The 18,893-nt window shown below is 39.8% G+C and overlaps 2 protein-coding genes and 1 long non-coding RNA gene across 4 annotated transcripts; 1 reads left to right on the top strand and 2 right to left on the bottom strand.

The window, feature by feature from the left end:
* Positions 1-71: 71 nt before the first annotated feature.
* Positions 72-5,131, bottom strand: LOC131200725 (uncharacterized). The gene has a single exon (XM_058187921.1). It carries the CDS (start codon positions 2,785-2,787, stop codon positions 1,918-1,920), a length of 870 nt encoding a protein of 289 aa, XP_058043904.1. The 5' UTR covers positions 2,788-5,131; the 3' UTR covers positions 72-1,917.
* A 5,418-nt stretch (positions 5,132-10,549) lies between these two features.
* On the bottom strand, positions 10,550-12,342 carry LOC131200597 (uncharacterized). The gene is made up of 2 exons (XR_009155663.1): positions 12,230-12,342; positions 10,550-11,351 (listed from the first exon to the last, which is right to left on the bottom strand). It is a non-coding gene; the product is annotated as an uncharacterized LOC131200597 (long non-coding RNA).
* On the top strand, positions 12,283-18,416 carry TRIM59 (tripartite motif containing 59). 2 transcript variants are annotated; one of them, XM_058187605.1, is made up of 2 exons: positions 12,283-13,032; positions 16,214-18,416. In XM_058187605.1, exons 1-2 carry the CDS (start codon positions 12,745-12,747, stop codon positions 17,393-17,395), a joined length of 1,470 nt encoding a protein of 489 aa, XP_058043588.1. In that variant the 5' UTR covers positions 12,283-12,744; the 3' UTR covers positions 17,396-18,416. The 2 variants fall into 2 exon arrangements, with proteins under 2 accessions (XP_058043588.1, XP_058043589.1); XM_058187606.1 differs by having other exon boundaries at positions 12,918-13,154.
* The last annotated feature ends 477 nt before the right edge of the window (positions 18,417-18,893 follow it).

Genomic DNA, 18,893 nt, shown 5'->3' with positions numbered 1-18,893 from the left:
TTCTAATCCTGAACTTCACTTTCCATGTTCTATTTATACCATTTTAAGCAAGGGTAAAATATTTCATTATTCTATTTCTGCATTCACCAACTGGAATGAACACATTCAGTCATATCAAAACTTTCTCCAAATCATTAATTACTATAATCAATATGCACAGAATAAGTTTTAGAGACATTTTGGGGTGGTTCTTGCCAAATCACAAACCCAACTTCAAGCTTTCGCATGGCAACTTAGTTGCTTCTTTTTTTCTGGCTAGAGATAAATTATATCCTGCCAGTGGAGAAGGGAGATGTATAGTTTACATCCGACCAGACCAACCAGGGAATTAATATACTAAAATATCAAAAAGAAAGCCAGTTAGGTATAGGGGTTAAAGCATCAGGCTAGAAATCTGGAGATCTTGAGTTCTAGTTTCACCTCCTCACAAAGCCTGCTGTGTGACCTTGGACTAGTCATTTTTCTCATCCCTAGAAAGAAAGCAGTGGCAAACAACTTATGAAAAATCTTGCAAGGAAAATAGGACTTCTCCAGGCAGTCTCTTATAATCCAGTATGATTGAACTGGGGGAAAGGGGTTAAAACTGGATAGGTAAAATTGTAGCTCAAGAGTATAACTGCATTTATACATCAAAATTAATTTATTGCTTAAAATTGAATATTCTTAATACATGACTGAACTTGGTCCACTCATTTTATCCCCCAATAGAATGTTTACAATAATATTTAAAAGAAAATGGGGAAACAACATTTGAGGTTACAAAAGCTTGTTTTTCCTTTCTAATGTGGTGTACAGGAAGATGACAAATTTAATTTAAAAAAAATTTACAAGAAAAAAATCTTACTGATGCCCATTTTAAATATTTTTAAAGTGATCTTGCCTATTTGTGTTTGCACAGTGCATATTTAAATCCAAGATTCAAAATTAGCTTATTGCTGCATTTTGAATCCACTAATAAAATTTTTGGATCTTAAGCATCTTAAAGGCCAAGCATCTGTCAAAGGCAGTTATGTATGTAATTGGTTCGTCCTTTTCACCTTAGAGATAGTACTTAAAAACAAACTATAATAAATCTCTCAAAAGATGCAAGGTGGTCTAAGAAGTTTAAGAACAAATATCAAGAAATGGGGGACGGGAAGAAACGGGACTGAAGAATCGGATAAGCTTCAGAATATACACAACATCCAGAAAATACATCGAATAAAGGTAAATTGCTGAATTAAATGTGATACAAATTTAAAGCTGGAGTTAGCTTATCTGATGTTTAGGCATGCCATAGCTGGCTTGCCTCAGGATATTTCCTAGCAAATGGTTCAAATATACTGTGATCTCTGGAAATGATAATTCTGTGTTAATTTTAGAATTATAGATTAAGTTCCTGTTCTGATCTGAATTTTAACATTAATTCACACAGGAGTTGAAATAACCTTTGAAAAGTAGCTGGTGTGATTTGAACAAAATTGCTTATAGTGTAAAAATACATTCTTAAAGGTGAAAAATTGTGCAAATCTGAACGCTTTAAAATGAAATTGTATACATTTGGGTTTACTCAGCTGAAGTAATTATTAATTGCTGATTAATATAAAATGCTTGCATTTAGTTTTTCAGTTGTCAGTTTCATACGCCTTTTATCTTTCGTTTTCCATTAATGAATGCCCAGTGAATATTTCTCCTATCCAAAGTAAAATATCCCTAAGAATAAATACGGGAAAGGACTATAGTGCATGAGTCTTGCTTTCCTAACACATTCAGATTGTTGAGGTTTGTCCAAAGGTATGTGCGCTTTTGGCCTCCAGACTGCCGACCAGAAACTTCGGCCTCGTAACTGCAAACGTTCTCCTCGTTTTCGCTCGCCTTCACTTTAGCTAAATGTCTACTTTCCCTCTGTAATAGCCGCCGCTGCCACCCTCGGTCAGGCTATTCTTTAGCTTCCTGCTGTCGCCTTCGTTTTTCTAGAGGGCATTCATGAGAAGAGGACACGTGCAGTTTTCTGCAGTTTTCGCACTCGTGGAGCTCCTCTCTCTCTGACGCCGTGTCGTCCTCCATCGAGCTGCTCCCGCGTCCAAATTTATTCCTCAAAGACAACGACGCTGCGGAGGCGTCGGTAAATTCTCTCGGTCCAACGCGGCTCGGGAAGAATCTCAACTCCTCGAGCTTTTCCAAATCCCGGGTGCAGCGCGGCGGTTCCATCAAAGCCGGGGTTTTGAAGCTTATGTAAGTGGCGGCGGCTGCCAAGATGCAGGCCAGGAAGGCCAAGAAAAGGCTCTGCCCGGGGCTGATGGATAAATCGTACCCGTGAAACTCCTTCTTGGTGCGGATCCGTCTGGAGATCACCTCCAAGAGGCTGAAGCCGAGCGCCGTCGCGGAGACGATCAGCAGCGTGGCGAAACCGTGGAACAGCGGCGCCCACGAGCGCCACCGCCGCCATCCCAAGAAGTCCAGCGTCAGGGCCAACGAGCCAATCAACACGCTCAAAGCGCAGCAGAAAGCGATGGCCAACATGAGGGGAGCCCCTTTCGGGCCCAGCAGCAGCGACCCGGAGGCGGGGCCGGCCTTGTTGATGACCCAAGACGCTCCCAGCACAATCTGTACCTCTCCGCCGCTCACCAGCACCCAGCTGGGATAAGCCCCCGCCGTGCCCACCACGGCCAGCGCCATGCTTTGCGTCAGCGCCGCTGCCAAGTTTCCCTCCCGCTGGCGTCTCCTTCTCCTCCGCAGAATCACGCGGAGTCTTCTGGTGGCCGGGAGGTTGCCGGCGTCCTCAATTCTCTTGCCCGTCTCTACCATGGTCGGCCGAAGGCGCCGGCTCGTCCGGTTCTGCCTCAGCCGGCGACTTGGTCAGAACCTGACAGAGACAGTTAAAGCCCGACTTGGGGAGGGAGAGGGGGTGGAGGGAAGGTGTGGGAGAAAGTCCCGCTTTTCCCGCCAGGCGACTGAGGTTTGGTTTTGCGGAGTGAGTAGTTTGGAGCTACTACCGGTAACCTCGATGGAGAAAGATCTTCCCGATTGATGGTTACCAATTACCTGCAAAAATTAACTGTTGGCTTTCAAACGTAACGAATGGAAGCTGCGGATTGGCCACATTCTCACTAAATTTAAATTCAGAACGGGAGGTGTTGGCCAACCTTTCGTTACTTGGGGAGATTTCAAGAACAGTTTCGGCAAAATCGTGCAGAATGCCATCGCTCATTGATTAATCTCCGTTTTTTATTTGGGACTACAAACACTGATAGAATTTTTTTCGAGGAGGCGGGGTTCTGAACCCTGGCAAACAACTTATTATTTTAAAAACCGTTAAACCCGGAGAGTTGTGACAAATTACAAACAAGGGCAAAGGAATTGACCACTGTAAATAGATGGGGTGTATCCTTTACTTTGGGGTTGTGGGAGAGAAAACCAAGCATTGCATTGAGATTGTCAAAAGCAGATGTAGTAAATAACACATTTATTACACATATTAACAATTTTAATAGCTTGGGAGTCCTTTGTAAATTGGAGAAGAAATGTTAAATTTTGCAGTTGTGGTTCTTTTTCTATAAAAAATAAAAAAGATAATATAAAATCTTAGTGGCCTAATTTAGGCCACTAATTTAGGGGTGTCCAACGTTGCCAACTTTAAGCCTGGCGGACTTCAACTCCCAGAAGCTGGCAAAGCTGGCAGGGGAATTCTGGGAATTGAAATCCGCCATACTTAAAGTTGGCAATGTTGGAGACCCCTAGTCTAACTAGTTCCTAGAGCCATGATTTCTTATTAGTTTGTTCCAGATAGAAGTGTATTTTGAGATAAAGTAACAAACTGATTCAATTCTCAAAGTTTCAAATATAACTTCAATCAGTTGCTTTCCAACAGAACAGGACAGTTTAATTACTTTTTTTCTATCCTGGCCAATGATGGTATTTCCTAAAGCCATAAAGAAGTTGGTGAGCAGGTACCTTGAAGAACCACTTTAGTCCATATTTACTTGAACATGCATTATTACATTATTTCTTTAAGTCTCCTTATCTGAAAGAATGCTTGTGTCCAGATCATGCAATATTTCATAATGGTAAAAATTTCTGTATTGAGTAAAAGCTTTCTAAATTTTGTTTAGAATGTAAGCCATTTGTTTAGCCATTTTACAGCACAATTTTTATTTTCATTTTTGCCCTCAGCTGTTTGCAAATGTGTAAAAACGTATGTTTAAATGATGAAACATGTCCATTATAACATTAAAATAAAATGATAATGGGAAGAGATGTTATTTGAAACATTTTCCTTAGATATAATCTGGATTCTTCTGAACTTAATTGTCCTGAACTAGTGTCAATATGTGCTTTCTGAATTTATTATAGCTCTAGAGGTTTGTGGTATAATTAATTTCAATATTGCAATTTAACCAGGTTTACAAAATCAATTAATGTACAAACACAGCCTATGGCAGCCTTCCTCAATCTGGGCATCTCAACATAATACGGAATAACTCATGAAATTGCTGAGGCTTCTGGGACATGAAGAGACCCACCTGGAGAGTATCCAAGAGGCTTACCCATATGTAGGGTAGGGTTGCTCATGTGTCTGGTATTAAATATAATTTTCTCAATTTTCTGAGTTTGTAAAAAATTTCACACTATCAGCTTCTAACTAAATTTAAGTGCTTGATATAACAATGGCATTTAGAGTTATATACTGCTTTATAGGGCTTTTACAGCTCTCTCTTAAGTGGTTTACAGAGCCAGCATGTTGCCCCCAACAATCTGGGTCCTCATTTTACCAACCTCGGAAGGATGGAAGACTAAGTCAACCTTGAGCCAGTCAGGATCAAATTCCTGGCAGTGGGCAAAGTCATAATGCAATACTGCATTCTAACCATTGTACCACAAAAATATTTGACAATATTTTGGTACCATATACATTAAATAGATGTGTACAATCTGATACCTATTTTTTACTTAATTTCATTCTAGTTAATATTTGGATCCTTGAGTTATATTAACGGTTTGTTTAGTTTTTGCTTTTGGTCTTCCAAACAATAATTTTAAAAATCTTTATAAAATATTAAAATTCCTTTAGTTCAGGAAAAGGACAGTTTGAATATTTAATGGAGTTGTGCAGAAGATTGGCTTGTGTTCACAATATGTTTAAAATGGCAGCTTGTTTTTATTAGAGCACGAAAAGAAACACAGCAGGGAGACGACTTCCGGTATCCGGCGGCAACGGACATCTGGAGGTGCCTCTCCTGCCTCCAGTGTCCGAATCCGGCCGCCTCCGAGGCCCTTAGGGGCCAGGTGTTCCGAAAAGGACACCTGCCGCACGGACGGCTCGCCAGGGGTCTCCCAGCCGACATACAGGACTGGGGGGACCGATGCTGGCGCGTCCTAGGCTCGGAGGGGTTCGGAGGCCTCAGGCCGCGGCCATTATTTTGGTCGTCGCCTGGGCCGCTGTGCCCGGTGACACCGGGGCTTTGGATTTATAATTGCAGCAGCCTGGTGGCGAACAGGGAACGGAGAAGAATTGAGGAAGGAGAAGGAAGGAGATATCGGCAATGTGAGTGGAGTGCTCCGGAGTGCGGGGGTTTCTCTCCTGCGACTGGAAGGAGCACGAATCACTTTGGAGAGAGGAGAACTTAAAATAACAAGATTACCGGTTTTGTGGAGCTCTGGAGAGAAGAGGTGATGGAGAAATTTAGGAGGGAGGGTTTGAGGCCCCTCCTCTGGGGAACAATGGTGGCGCCCAGCTTCCGCCTTCACTATGAGAATCTTGATGACATCACTTCCTTCGGCTTCCTGGTTGACTAACTGTACTCTGGACTCGTTGCTCCTGTGAGTGCCCCTGGTGGATCCGGAGGAAATTACAAGGATACTGTGCTTGCCTGAGGATTTTAAAAATTTTTAAATGGCAAAAGGTCAGAGACCAACTGCTGGAGAAATGGAGAGAATTTTGGAAAAGTTATCTAATATGGACAAGAAACTGATGAAATAAGAGCAGAAATTGTGACTATCCAAAAGGATTTAAAGGACACTCAACAAGTCTCAGCAGAAAACAAGCAGAAAGTGGAAGGTCTGAGGAGAGATGCGGCAGTGCAGAAAAGAGAGGAGACGACAGGCAATGCTGTGCTTGGACTACAGATGGATAAAATGTCTTATTTCCTTAGGTTTCAAAATCTGGAAGAAGTGGACCAAGAAGACTTGAGAGATGTTGTGACTAACTGTTGGGAGAATTTCTTGGGAGAGGTGTTGACTTTATGAATTGGGATGTGGATCGAGCTTATAGAGTTAATTCAAAATATGCACGCACGCATGCAGTTCCTAGAGAGGTTCATGTCAAATTTGTGAGAAGAGAGACGAGAGATGAAATTCTTAGAAAACATAGGAGTGGGGCACTGACTTATAGGGGCAGGGAGATAGCCATTCTGAGGCAGATTCCCAGACAGGTACGTGAAATGAGAAAGAAATATTACTTTTTGTCAAGCAAATTGTACCAGAAGCCAGTAGGCTTCAGATGGCTGATGCCAGAGGGATTGATGATTTTCCGGGAGGGCATTACGAAAAAAATTAGTACAATTGCGGAGGCTGCGGCCTACGTGGAGGAACACAAAGCCCTCCTGGAATTAGATGACCCAGGAGTTGAAGAAGGGGAGGTTATAGACCATGGGGAGGAGGCGGCTGCCGCTGTTGCGGCCCTGGAGTTGGGTCAGGCTGAACCCAGAGTTCTGAGATCCAAAACTAGGAAGTGACAATGATATTTGGTATTGTGTTGGTTTTCCTTATTCTCCTTTGTATGATATTCTGATTATTCTTGACCCTTCTTTATTGCGTATGTAAGATTGATAAACTTAGCTACTTCGTATCACCTGCTTGCCATATGGCTGTTGTATGTGTTTAAAATTTTGAGTAAAATTCTTATCTTGTATAAGAAAAATGAAAATTTACCATACCTGATATGTATTTGTATAAACCTTTTTTGACCAATAAAAACTTTTTGGATAAAAAAAAAAAAAAAAAAAAAAAAAAAAAAAAAGAAACACAGCAGATAACATATTGAGTGGAGAAAACAGATTTGTATTATCATAAGATTCATTGTAAAACTAGGGGAGTGTAAAAAAGGATTTTAACTTTAACTTTCCAGACATAATTCCAGACATTTCTCTGATATTTTTATGGCAGGCTATAAAATATACATTTAATATTATCAGTAAAGGCAGATGTTCATATATTCTGAAAAGATAAACATTATTTATGACACTGTGGCAAAAATGTATCATTATTTGCTTTTTCAAATTTACTATAGCAAACATGTCAGTTTGTACTTTTAGACATCTCAAAATACATTAAATAGAGACAATAAATATGAAATATTTTATTTATGACATCTTGCAGATCATTCTTTGACAGAGTGACAAAATTAGTGGACCAGAGGAATGCTGTCGATATAATTTACTTGGACTTCAGTTTCATTTGATAAAGTAGACCATAACCTACTACTTGATAAAGTAGAAAAATGTGGGTTAGACAGCACCACCACCAGATGGATTCGTAACTGGCTGACCAACTGCACTCAACGTGTAGTCCTCAATGGAACTACATCCACATGAGGGAAATATGCAGTGGAGTCTCCAAGGCTCTGTTTCAGACCCAATACTCTTCAACATCTTCATCAATGACTTGGACAAGGGGATAGATGAGGAACTCATCAAATTTTCAGATGACACCAAGTTGACAGGAATAGCCAACACTCCAGAAGATAGGCTCAAGATACAGAAGGATCTTGACAGACTTGAACATTGGGCGCTATCTTAACAAAATAAAATTCAACAGTAAAAAAAGTAAGGTTTTACATTTAGGCAAAAAAACCCAAAATGTACAGGTACCTTATATGTGGTACCTTGCTCAATATAGTAGTACCTGTGAGAGGGATCTTGGAGTCCTAGTGGACAACCATTTAGATATGAGCCAGCAATATGCAGCAGCTGCCAAAAAAGCCAACACAGTTCTGGGCTGCATAAACAGGGATAGAATCAAGAACACGTGAAGTGTTAATACCACTTTATAATGCCTTGGTAAGGCCACACTTGGAATATTGCATTCAGTTTTGGTCGCCACAATGTAAAAAAGATGTTGAGACTCTAGAAAGAGTGGAGAGAAAAGCAACAAAGATGATTAGGGGACTGGAGGCTAAAACATGAAGAACGGTTGCAGGAACTCGGTATGTCTAGTTTAATGAAAAGAAGGATTAGGGGAGACATGATAGCAGTGTTCCAATATCTCAGGGTTGCCACAAAGAAAAGGGAGTCAAACTATTCTCCAAAGCACCTGGGGGTAGAATAAGAAGCAATGGGTGGAAACTAATCAAGGAGAGAAGCAACCTAGAACTAAGGAGAAATTTCCTGACAGTTAGAACAATTAATCTGTGGAACAACTTGCCTTCAGAAGTTGTGAATGCTCAAACAATGGAAATTTTTAAGAAGATGTTGCTTAACCATTTGTCTGAAACGGTGTAAGGTTTCCTGCCTGAGCAGGGGGTTGAACTAGAAGACATCCAAGGTCCCTTCCAACTCTGCTGTTGTTGTTGTTATTATTATTATTGTGTATATAATAGATGGGAGATTAGTCAATGCCACATTAAATATCCACTGGTGTTACTGACGTCTGTTTTCCTACAGAATCAAAGGTGAAAATATTCTGCATTGTCTTCTAGTCAGAGTGATTTAAAAATTCTAAGCATATCATATTGCCTTAAGTTTATTTTTGATACCTAGTTTATTTCAATCACAGCCACCGATTGTACCCAATTAGAAATGGTTATCAAAGATGGATAAATATTTCCTTTTATTTTTCTGAAAATACATGAATAGTACCCACTAATACATGAATAGTACCCACTAATTATTCAGCAGCAATATATTCTATATGAAAGATTTATCAAATTGATCACATCCTTCTTCAAGATAGTATGCTCCAAATTTAAAATGCTTGTGGTCCTTGTGAGTTGTTCAAGCATATTGCCTCAGGGGTGTTAAGTTACCTGACTAAAATGTGATCTCATCTACTGTTGAATATTCCAAATGTTTTGCTTGAAAGATGGCACATATGAAATTCAACATTGAAAAAAACTCAAGAGTTCAGGTAGTCCTCAATTTAAGACCAGTAGTTCAATTTACTACCTAAGTTACGACTGCTGCAATTCCCCCCCTCCCCCAATAATGTGATCACAATTTGGTCATTTGGTAATCTGGCTGTTCAGGAACACCGAAATTGCCTCCACTCCACCCAGCTGGGTCCCTTGGGCCTTCTTTCATTCGACTGGGTTCCCACAGACCTTAGGCCTGCTTCCTGCCCAGCTGGATCCCACATCCTTGGATTCTTCCCCGCCATGCCTTGTTCCATTTATCTCTTTCAAAGATCACCTTTCCAAAAGTGCCCAGCCAATGTACCTTACCTTATACAAAGCCACCTCATGCCATTCTAGAATCAGCCGTAATTCAGAGACCGCAAGAATTGTGGCGTCTTCCAAAATGGCATCAGCTTTTAGGATGGCAGCTACTGTATAGGAAGGCTGCACAGTGTATCAGTTGGATATGTTTTCCAAAAGGTGATCTTCAGAAATTACCTTTCCAAAACAGAATCAGCCAAAGTACCGTCTTGTGTCCTCACAGAAGCAGGTGCCATTTTGGAAGCATCTACAGTTCTGAACATATGATATAACGTATCAGTGTAGTATATGTGCAGATCCAAGCAGCTTTTGTAATTGAGAGAAATTTTGTCAATGTACAGATGTTCAAAGTGCCAGCCAAGATTTTCTGAGATGGCATCCATTGTGTCAATAATCACTGGGACCAGGTTTATTTTAATCTTTCAAGTTCAGTTTTCAGATCTTGATACTTTGTGATCTTCTCTAATTCTATTCTACTAAACTCAAGTATTAACACATCAATTATTCACTTTTCTTTCCAGTCAGTCAAACCTGATATGTTATATGCCAAAACTTTATCAGTCTGTATTCAGAAATCCCACGATATATTAACATGCTCATTTTTACTACTTTTTAAAAATATGTTCTCATCAGTTTTTCATTACTGGCACATTTATTTTTACAGATTTTCAAGTGAATCCTTTTGGTGACTGTGTTATGTTGTTATAATCAGTTGTAATAATTAGGTATTGCCAGGTTTTATCTTCTTGATTTTTTGTAGAAATAAACCATATAATGCTTTTCTTTGCCAACAGTCTGTTCATGTTATTTCTTTTGATATTAATGTTTTGTGTTCTTTTCATTCAGTAAGTTCTAGTTTTTAACTTGCATCAATGCTTAGGCTTGGCTGTCTTTTATATAATCAGCCAATGCATGCTTTTCTTCTTCAACATCTATTTGACTTATCATTTCTGTAGTTCAAACCAGCTGTTTCCTCTATATTTCCAATTGTTATCTGAGGTTTTTTTCCTACCATCTCAGCATAACGGTGTGGTATCCTAATGGTGAAGACGCTCGCCTCCCACTCAGAAGGTTGAGGAGAGTTCAATCCTAGGCAGCAACAAAATCTCAGAGTGCAAAGAGAAAGTATCTACTGTGAACTCTACTTATTTATTTATTTATTTATTTATTATTTAAATTTGTATACCGCCCTTCTCCCGAAGGACTCAGGGCGGTTCACAGCCAAGTAAAAACATACAATACACTATAAATACAATTAAAATACAATTTAAAAAACTTATTAAATTGGCCACAATTAAAATTTGGAGATAAAACCCATTAAAAACCCATAACTTAAAAAACTAACCCAGTCCAGCGCAGATAAATAAGTAAGTTTTAAGCTCGCGGCGAAAGGTTCGGAGGTCCGGAAGTTGACAAAGTCCTGGGGGGAGTTCGTTCCAGAGGGCGGGAGCCCCCACAGAGAAGGCCCTTCCCCTGGGTGTCGCCAGATGACACTGTCGCGCCGACGGCACCCTGAGGAGTCCCTCTCTGAGAGCGCACGGGTCGGTGAGAGGTATTCGGTAGCAGCAGGCGGTCCCGTAAGTAACCCGGCCCTATGCCATGGAGCGCTTTAAAGACGTTCACCAACACCTTGAAGCCCACCCGGAAGGCCACAGGTAGCCAGTGCAGCCTGCGCAGGATAGGTGTCACTTAGGCATCAGAAGGGGCATCCAGCCAGTAAATGTTCAGCTCTATTCAGTTGCCCTGACCCCAAAGCAAGGAATTATAGGGATATATATATATATATACACATTTTTTCTGAATCTGAATTTTCCCCCCAAAATTAAGGAACTAAATTGTATGAGACCTTAGAATTGAAATAGACAGGTAACTGCTACATAACACTTCAGACTTAACTGTGGATAAGAAAGACAAACAACTCTGGATAGTGGACAGGCAGCACCTGAAGACAAAATAGAAGTGGAAGAATTGGAGAAGATAAACTACAAAGACCTGCAAATAGCAATGGAATGACTGTGGTAAAAGAAAACAAAGATGGTACCAATAGCGATAGGTGCCTTGGGTGCAATCCCAAAAGAACTGGAGCACCACTTAAACATCATTGACATTGACAAAATCATTCTTGGTCAATTGCAAAAAGCAGCTATACTAGGAATAGCTTACATCAATGATGGCGAACCTTTTAGATATCGAGTGCCCAAACTGCACACGTGGATGCCCAAACTCCGTACGCGCATGCCCAAACTGAAAGGTGCGCATGTGCATACAAACATATGTGCATATATGCACAAAAATATGCATGTGCATACAAACGTGCATGCGCAGACATGCATGTGAGCGTGCACAGACATGAACACATGCGCAGCAGAGACTGAAGACCAGCTGGCCAGCGGGAGGTGGGTCATCCCAACACCAGCAGAGTGGCAAGAGGTAAGACATTTTTCTTTCGTGAGTTTTTTTTTTTTTTTTGGCAGGGAAACAGCTCACAAAAGAAAGGCCACAGAGATCTGACCTGGGGCAATGGCACACGTGCCAGCAGAGAGGGCTCTGCATGCCACTTCTGGCCATAGGTTCACCATCCCAGGCTTACAACCTACAAGGATACCTTCAACACCGTCAAACATCCATATCCATATTTAATGTATTGTTTTGTTAGGAATTTTTTGTGCATGTTTTATCCATTTCATGTAATCATCAATAAAATTATTGCAAAAGGTGAAATTACTTTATCAATTGAACATACTTGTAACAAATATTAACGATGCCAATCAAGTCAGAGGCTTTGTTTTTTAGGTTGTCATCCTTTAGTATAGGGGTTACCTTGCATTCCCCTCTTCCTCGGTTTTTTCCGTAAACACCCCGTGGGAGAGTTGGGCTCAGAGAACATGAATGGTCCAAAGCAACCCAGTGAAGTGACACTGTATTTGAACCCGGGTCTGGCTGCTTCTAGTGCATCACCTGAACTCTTGCTGGGACAGTCCAGGCTCTCCACGAGGAAGGTGTCAGATCCAGGCAAGAGCTGAGACTTTAGCAGCAAGAGCGCACCTGGCAAAGAAGTTTCGTTGCACTGCTACCGATCATCACCATACCGTACTTAACCAGACAAACTTTGTAGCATCTCGGCGTGCTTTCGGGCGCGCGTGTAATTTCCGCCTCATTTTAAAAGCTCGAAAGTTTGAAAGTCAGACCCGAGCGTTTTGTTTCTTAGTCTTCCAGACAATCGTCGGTACAAAAACAGCCTCGGGCAGTTAAGCGAGGCCAAACAACAAAGAGATGCAAATTACGTTCCAGCACCGCCCACTCGGGCAAACCGTTAACGGCCATCTCGCGGTGAAATGCCTCGCAGCCCACCCTCCCGCCTCCAGCCTTTCCTTTTTGAACGAAACCTTCCAAAAACTGATTGGCTTGAGGCCGCTCGGCTTCTTTCAGCGCGTGCGCAGGAGCGAAGCGGCCGGCCGTTTCCTTTCTCTTTTCCTGTTGCTTCTGATTGGAGGCGGCGGGAGGAGCATCATTGGGAGGCCGCCGAGGCCGTCTCCGGTGGGGGAGCGCCTTCTCCGCGGCAAGAGAAGTTTGGGGGAACCGGCGGCCTGCTTGGCGCTTCGGGAATCCGGCGGGAGGCTGAGGTGAACTCCGACGGCGGGAGGGGTGGTGGTGGTGGTGGAATCGGCGCCGTGCCTGTCTGCTGAAGAACGAAAGCGAGGGCTTCTTCGGCCCCTCAGTGGCCTGTGAGTGGAGAAGGACGGAGGTGATTTTGAAAGAATTCGAGCTACACTAGTAACTTCGTTTGCGAAGGGGAGGTTTTATCGGTCCGTCTCTATATGTCAACGGAGATTCCCAGTCATCCAGATAAGGATTATCCCAAAGGTGCTTTTTTCCCCGAGAGGCAACTGGACTTTCGTTGATTTTCCTTGAAGACGTTTCGCTTCTCATCCAAGAAGCTTCTTCGGCTCTGACTAACAGAGCCGAAGAAGCTTCTTGGATGAGAAGCGAAAGGTCTTCAAGGAAAAACCAGAAAGTCCAGTTGTCTCTTGGAAAAAAAAGCACCTTTGGGATGGTTTGTCTCTCTATATAGTCAATTGCAATTAGTGTAGCCTTTGTTTTCTGGAGCTGACAGGTAAAGGCAGGGATTGTTAGCATTGCTAATCTCTCGCCCTGTGTGAGTTTTTCTTCTGGTGACTGTCACGATCATCCATCTCTTTGGACAGATGCTCTTGTGGGGAGGGGAGAGGCTTTGCCTCACACCTAACTGACTGGAGAAGAGGCAATCTCAGCAGCTGTAACTCATAAGGATACTTTAACTTACTCAGTTTTCTTTCCTCCTTTTGTTTGAATTTGGGATTAGTATCACTTCAGTTTTCTCTGGCTGCTCATGGCCAACTAGATGTATTCAGAAAATTTGCAAGCGGTACAGGTTATCCTTGCCTTATGATAACAATTGAGCCCAAAATGTCCATTGCTGAGCAAGGCAGTTAAGTGTGTTTTGCTCCATCTTATGACCCTTTTTGTCAAAGTTTTTATTTTTAAGGGAATCGTGAACATTAAGCGAATCTGCCTTCCTCCATTGCTTGTTTGAAGCCAGCTGGGAAGGTTACAAATGGGGATCAGATAACCCAGGACAGTGCAACTCTCATATACATGCCGTATATAAGATGACTTATATACATGCCGGTTGCCAAGCATCCAAATTTTGATCATGTGATCATGGAGATGCTGCAATGGTAGTAAGTATGAAAAATGGTTCACTTTTTTCAGTCATTGTAACTTTAAATAGTTACTAAAGGAATGGTAAGTTGAGGACTGCCTATAATTTTTTTCTACCATTTTCTATCTGTGAACCTTCAAAACCTAAAGCTGTTCTAGTTGGATCTTCCATTAATCAGGGGTGTCAAATTGGTGGGCCAGATGTAATATGCACAGGCCACATCAATCCCAGCTCCGCGAAGGCAAAAAGAGGCATGATACGTCACATGACATCAATGTCACACGGCAAGTTTGACACCCGTGCATTAATTTGTCCTTTTAAACCTATCTGCATTGTTGGCCATCACCAATTAACTGTGATCATACGCTGATAAAACTGTTAATAAATCAGATGAAGTTTAGGAATATGAAAACAGCTTTCCTTAGTCTTCTGTTCTTTACAACATGTGATTGTTTATAGGTTTATTTGGTCATTGTCGTTTGGAATTTTGGGAGTTATAGTCAAACGTTTGGATGCTTGGGGATTGAATCTGAGGACTATTGATCAAGTTGCTGGCCTAGAAACCATGAGATTGAATTGGCTGGGTGATTTTGGATTAGTCACTCCCTATCAGCTGAATCCATCTCACAGGGTTAGGAGGGAGATCAGCAAAGACTAAAGTATATTTTCTGAGAAGGCTTTATATAGACCAGTCTGTATGAGTTAACCATTAGGTCAGAACATCCCTCCACCCCAGTTTATTTAGACCTTCCATCAAATGTTTTACATCTGTTGCCTCCTCAAGAAATAAGTACTCCAGTAATACTGAGATCTTAGCCATGGCTTATGCTGTAAGCTCATGCACATATCTTACTCCTTCATTGGTTTGCCAGCCACTTGCATGTCTGGTCGGTGTTTCCCCTGTTTTTGGGCACCATTGCCTTAGTTATTATGGATATATTTGACATCACATAGATAAGGTTCTTAACCATTATGTTCTGTGGAAGCAAATGGAACTTAGAGCCAGAAGTGGGAGGAAGAGTGGAATAGCAAATTTTATTTTTACATTTCTGCTTTATGAAAAGTAAAGAAAAATTGTGGGAAAGCCGCTATAGGTTCCAGTGCTGACTTGTGGAAATAACCCAGAAGATACTTGAGATATGGCTGCAGGTTTGAGAACTGTTGTGAAATCTGTTTACTTCTGTTTGAAAATCTTTGTTGTCTTGCTTAAGAGTTATATAGAGTTATATAGTTCTACTTGTGGTGGAAAATATAACTTTTCGCTTCAAGTGTTATATGACACTTGATTGGCCCAATATAGCTGCCGTTCTGAAAAATATGCTACAGTTCTTGAAACAATCAAGTTTTTGCTCCATAAATAAGTGAACAAAGATAAGTGAATTACAAAAATCAATCTATAAGAATAGTAGTTAGATCAATTTTGTCCAGCATTCTGGTCCCACTGCTGCCAAAAAATCAACCTCAAGTTGAACCTTGACTGCTCCTGCTTACTTACTTGAACAATTGAATTTCAGAGGCATTACCTCTATTGGTGGAAGTTAAAAAACAGCCCTTGATTTTGTGATATTAATAACTCTGGCTTTGTAGATTTTTATCTGTTTTTATAGTGGCAGTTTTATTTATTGTTTTTGTTCTCTGAAGCCTTGGGCTATGCCCACAAATATTAAGCGTGACTTAAAACACGGTAACTAAAGCAGAATTATGTTACGTTCTTGAATTATTAATCCATAATTTTATTTTGTCTGTAAACTTAAAAAGCTTAGTATTTTAACTCTTTTTTAAAAAATAATGGGATGATGAAATGTTGATAGCATTTCCTATTAATATCTTATTGCTTGTCATTTTTGGATTATTTGATTGTCTAGTTACTACAAACATAGATATTAGATAAATAGTAATTAGGATATTTCCTACACTAAATAGATAAAGTGGGAATTAAGCGTGTATTTATTGTTTTAGCTAATTCTGCTTGTATTTTTAAAAAGATTTATTTGCATTTAAATCATGAAATAACTAATTTCCTTGAACTATCATTATTTTAAAATTTCTTAACTATTTTTTGTGCATCTCTATCTCACTTTTATTCTTTTTTTAAATTTTAGGAAATGCATTATTTTGAAGAGGAATTAACTTGTTCTATTTGCTACAGTATATTTGATGATCCTCGTGTACTGCCATGTTCGCATACATTTTGTAGAAATTGTTTGGAAAGTATTCTTCAGATATCAGGCAATTTTTCCATATGGCGCCCCTTAAGGCTTCCTCTGAAGTGTCCCAATTGTAGAAGTATTGTTGAAATTCCTCCATCTGGTACAGACGCTTTGCCTGTAAACTTTGCATTAAAGGCTATTATTGAAAAGTATCAACAAGAGGATCATCCTGAAGTTGCTACTTGCAGTGAGCATTATAGACAACCACTAAATATTTACTGTCTACTAGACAGAAAACTTGTGTGTGGCCATTGTCTTACAATAGGAAAACATCATGGCCATCCTATAGATGACCTACAAAGTGCCTACATGAAAGAAAAAGAAACTCCTGGAAGACTCCTTGAACAGTTGACGGATAAACATTGGAGTGAAGTTTGTTTGCTTATTCAGAATCTGGAGGAACAGAAAGCTCAGTGTGGGAGCATTGTTCAGGAGGATAAAAAAACAGTTTTGCAATATTTTAAGAGACTTGGAGATGCCCTTGATCAGAAAAAACAAGCTTTACTTACAGCTCTGGATGATGTAAATATGCAAATTGAGACCGAATATGAACCTCTCATAGAAATGTTGAAAGCAATACGAGAAGAGCAACTTGAACTAATGTCACTGAATACATCGTTTCAAGAGGAGGAGTCTCCTCTTCATTTTCTGGAGAAAGTTGAGGAAATACGTCAGCGTGTTAAAATTTTAAGGGAAAAACCATTACCTATGATTAAGCCGGTTGAAATCCATCCTAGAATAGGACAGGTGTTAAAAGATGTGTGGAGCAAAAGTGAAATTAATCAGATTAACAAAATTCTCATTCCCAAAATAAAGCTAATTTCAAAACAAAAAGTATGTTCCCAGGATTGTGACAATGAGACTAGACCAGCTAAAAAATCCTTCTGGTCCTTCAGTCCTTTGGCAATTATACTACTTTCTTTTATTTTTCTTACTGTTGCCTTTAGCCAACATATATTAACATTCATAAATGAAATAGTTTTTCCATGTATTTTTGATACTTTGCAGATAATTTATCAAGACTTAAGTAAAAGATTGCACATAGCAGTGGAAAACACTATGATATACCCCTGATTTAATTAAAGAATATTTTTGCTTTTGATAGCAACTTCTTGCCCTGCTAAGAAAAAAATCTGAATTCTAATGGATTTAATTTTAACTTGATGTTAAATTAAGGTTTAATTGATATCAACGTCTTTTTTCAAGAGTGTCAGAAATTACCTAGCATTACAAATAGGCCAGTTACAGCCTGTACTGTTTGAACAAATGTTCAATTCTCTTCCCTATATGCATGCAGAGGTAATCTCTTGCCCACAGAAGACCATGTAAAGATTGTGTGAGAATTGAGGTGAACTGTGAGATCCTTAGGACTATCTGAGCTTGTTTGTTTTTTTGCAGACGTTTCATTACCCAAGGTAATGAACCCTAGGTAACATCATCAACCACTAAGAACACTCCCACCAACAGTGATGGGGCAAGAAACTTGTACATAAACAGAGAACAAACTTCACTCCTAGTGGTAATGGTGTTACCTAGTTGGATAATGAAATGTCTGCAAGAAAACAAGTTTTGATGGCACCAAGGACCTTGCAGTTCAACCCTAAACTACAAATATTCTCTTCTTTTGGGATCAAGGTTGAGTTTGGCTTGACTTGATGGTTTACTCTTGTCACATCTTTGTTGTCTTCACATCCATAATTTTTATATACAATTAATATAATACAATGCTAATTATCCAAAAACTCTTTTAAATTGCTTTTCCTGTTAGGAACAAATATTGGAGACTAAATATTTTTAAGTGTTTCCTTATGAAAAAGGAAATTAGATGAAACATCTAACAATTTCTACTCAGTTCTAATATTTCAAATAGTATGACTTGCAAAGATAAAACATATTTTTATTAACTCCTTTAATAGAGAGAGAGAGAGAGAGAGATTATCTTGATGGATAAGGAAGCATATATTTCTAGTCTTAACATTTAAAATTTATATTACATCATCTCAGTGTTCATAAAGCTAAACAATTTTTTAAAATCAGCATTTGCAATAAATCTCCCAGGGGTTCTGGTTTTAGTTCCACAAAGATTTGAGCCTGTCACTTCAAACGAGCATTGTAGTTTATAACTGGTTGCTGTTTTACATGCTGTTTTACATACTGAGGTCTTTGTTTTTCTTGAAAGACATAATGGTATTAAATAGTAGTGAAAGAGAACTTTACAGTAAATAACCTGGCATTACCTGTCAAAATTATCATAAAAGAGTTTTAAAATGAAATTATGCTTGATAATGAACTGATCTGGCAGTTTTTAGTTCATGCAAATGATAGTGAAAATGATTAAATGACCAAAAGCAGCAGGACCTATCAGCTTCTTCAGAATAGAGTTTAAGGAGTTTGCTAAAAAGATTAATGGACTTGTTTAACATGCTTTCATGTTGCGAAAAGAGATGTTTAGCTGTTACCACATAAAATGAGATTACTAAAAAGGAATACATATAAACTATAAATGTGGTTTCCGAGTAAATATTGTCATCATCCTTAACTGTAGTTGGTTCAACATAAACATACAGCATAA

Source organism: Ahaetulla prasina, chromosome 6, assembly GCF_028640845.1.
Source record: "Ahaetulla prasina isolate Xishuangbanna chromosome 6, ASM2864084v1, whole genome shotgun sequence".
Lineage (NCBI taxonomy): Eukaryota > Metazoa > Chordata > Lepidosauria > Squamata > Colubridae > Ahaetulla > Ahaetulla prasina.
This window is presented reverse-complemented; position numbering and strand designations above follow the sequence as displayed.

What these genes read in the sequence shown, in the direction of transcription:
- LOC131200725 (XM_058187921.1), bottom strand. Translation starts at nt 2,787, where the DNA reads ATGGTAGAGACGGGCAAGAGAATTGAGGACGCCGGCAACCTCCCGGCC.
- TRIM59 (XM_058187605.1), top strand. Translation starts at nt 12,745, where the DNA reads ATGCCTCGCAGCCCACCCTCCCGCCTCCAGCCTTTCCTTTTTGAACGA. An exon ending in GAATCCGGCGGGAGGCTGAG is followed by an intron (nt 13,033 to 16,213) that starts GTGAACTCCGAC and finishes TTTAAATTTTAG; the next exon opens with GAAATGCATTATTTTGAAGA.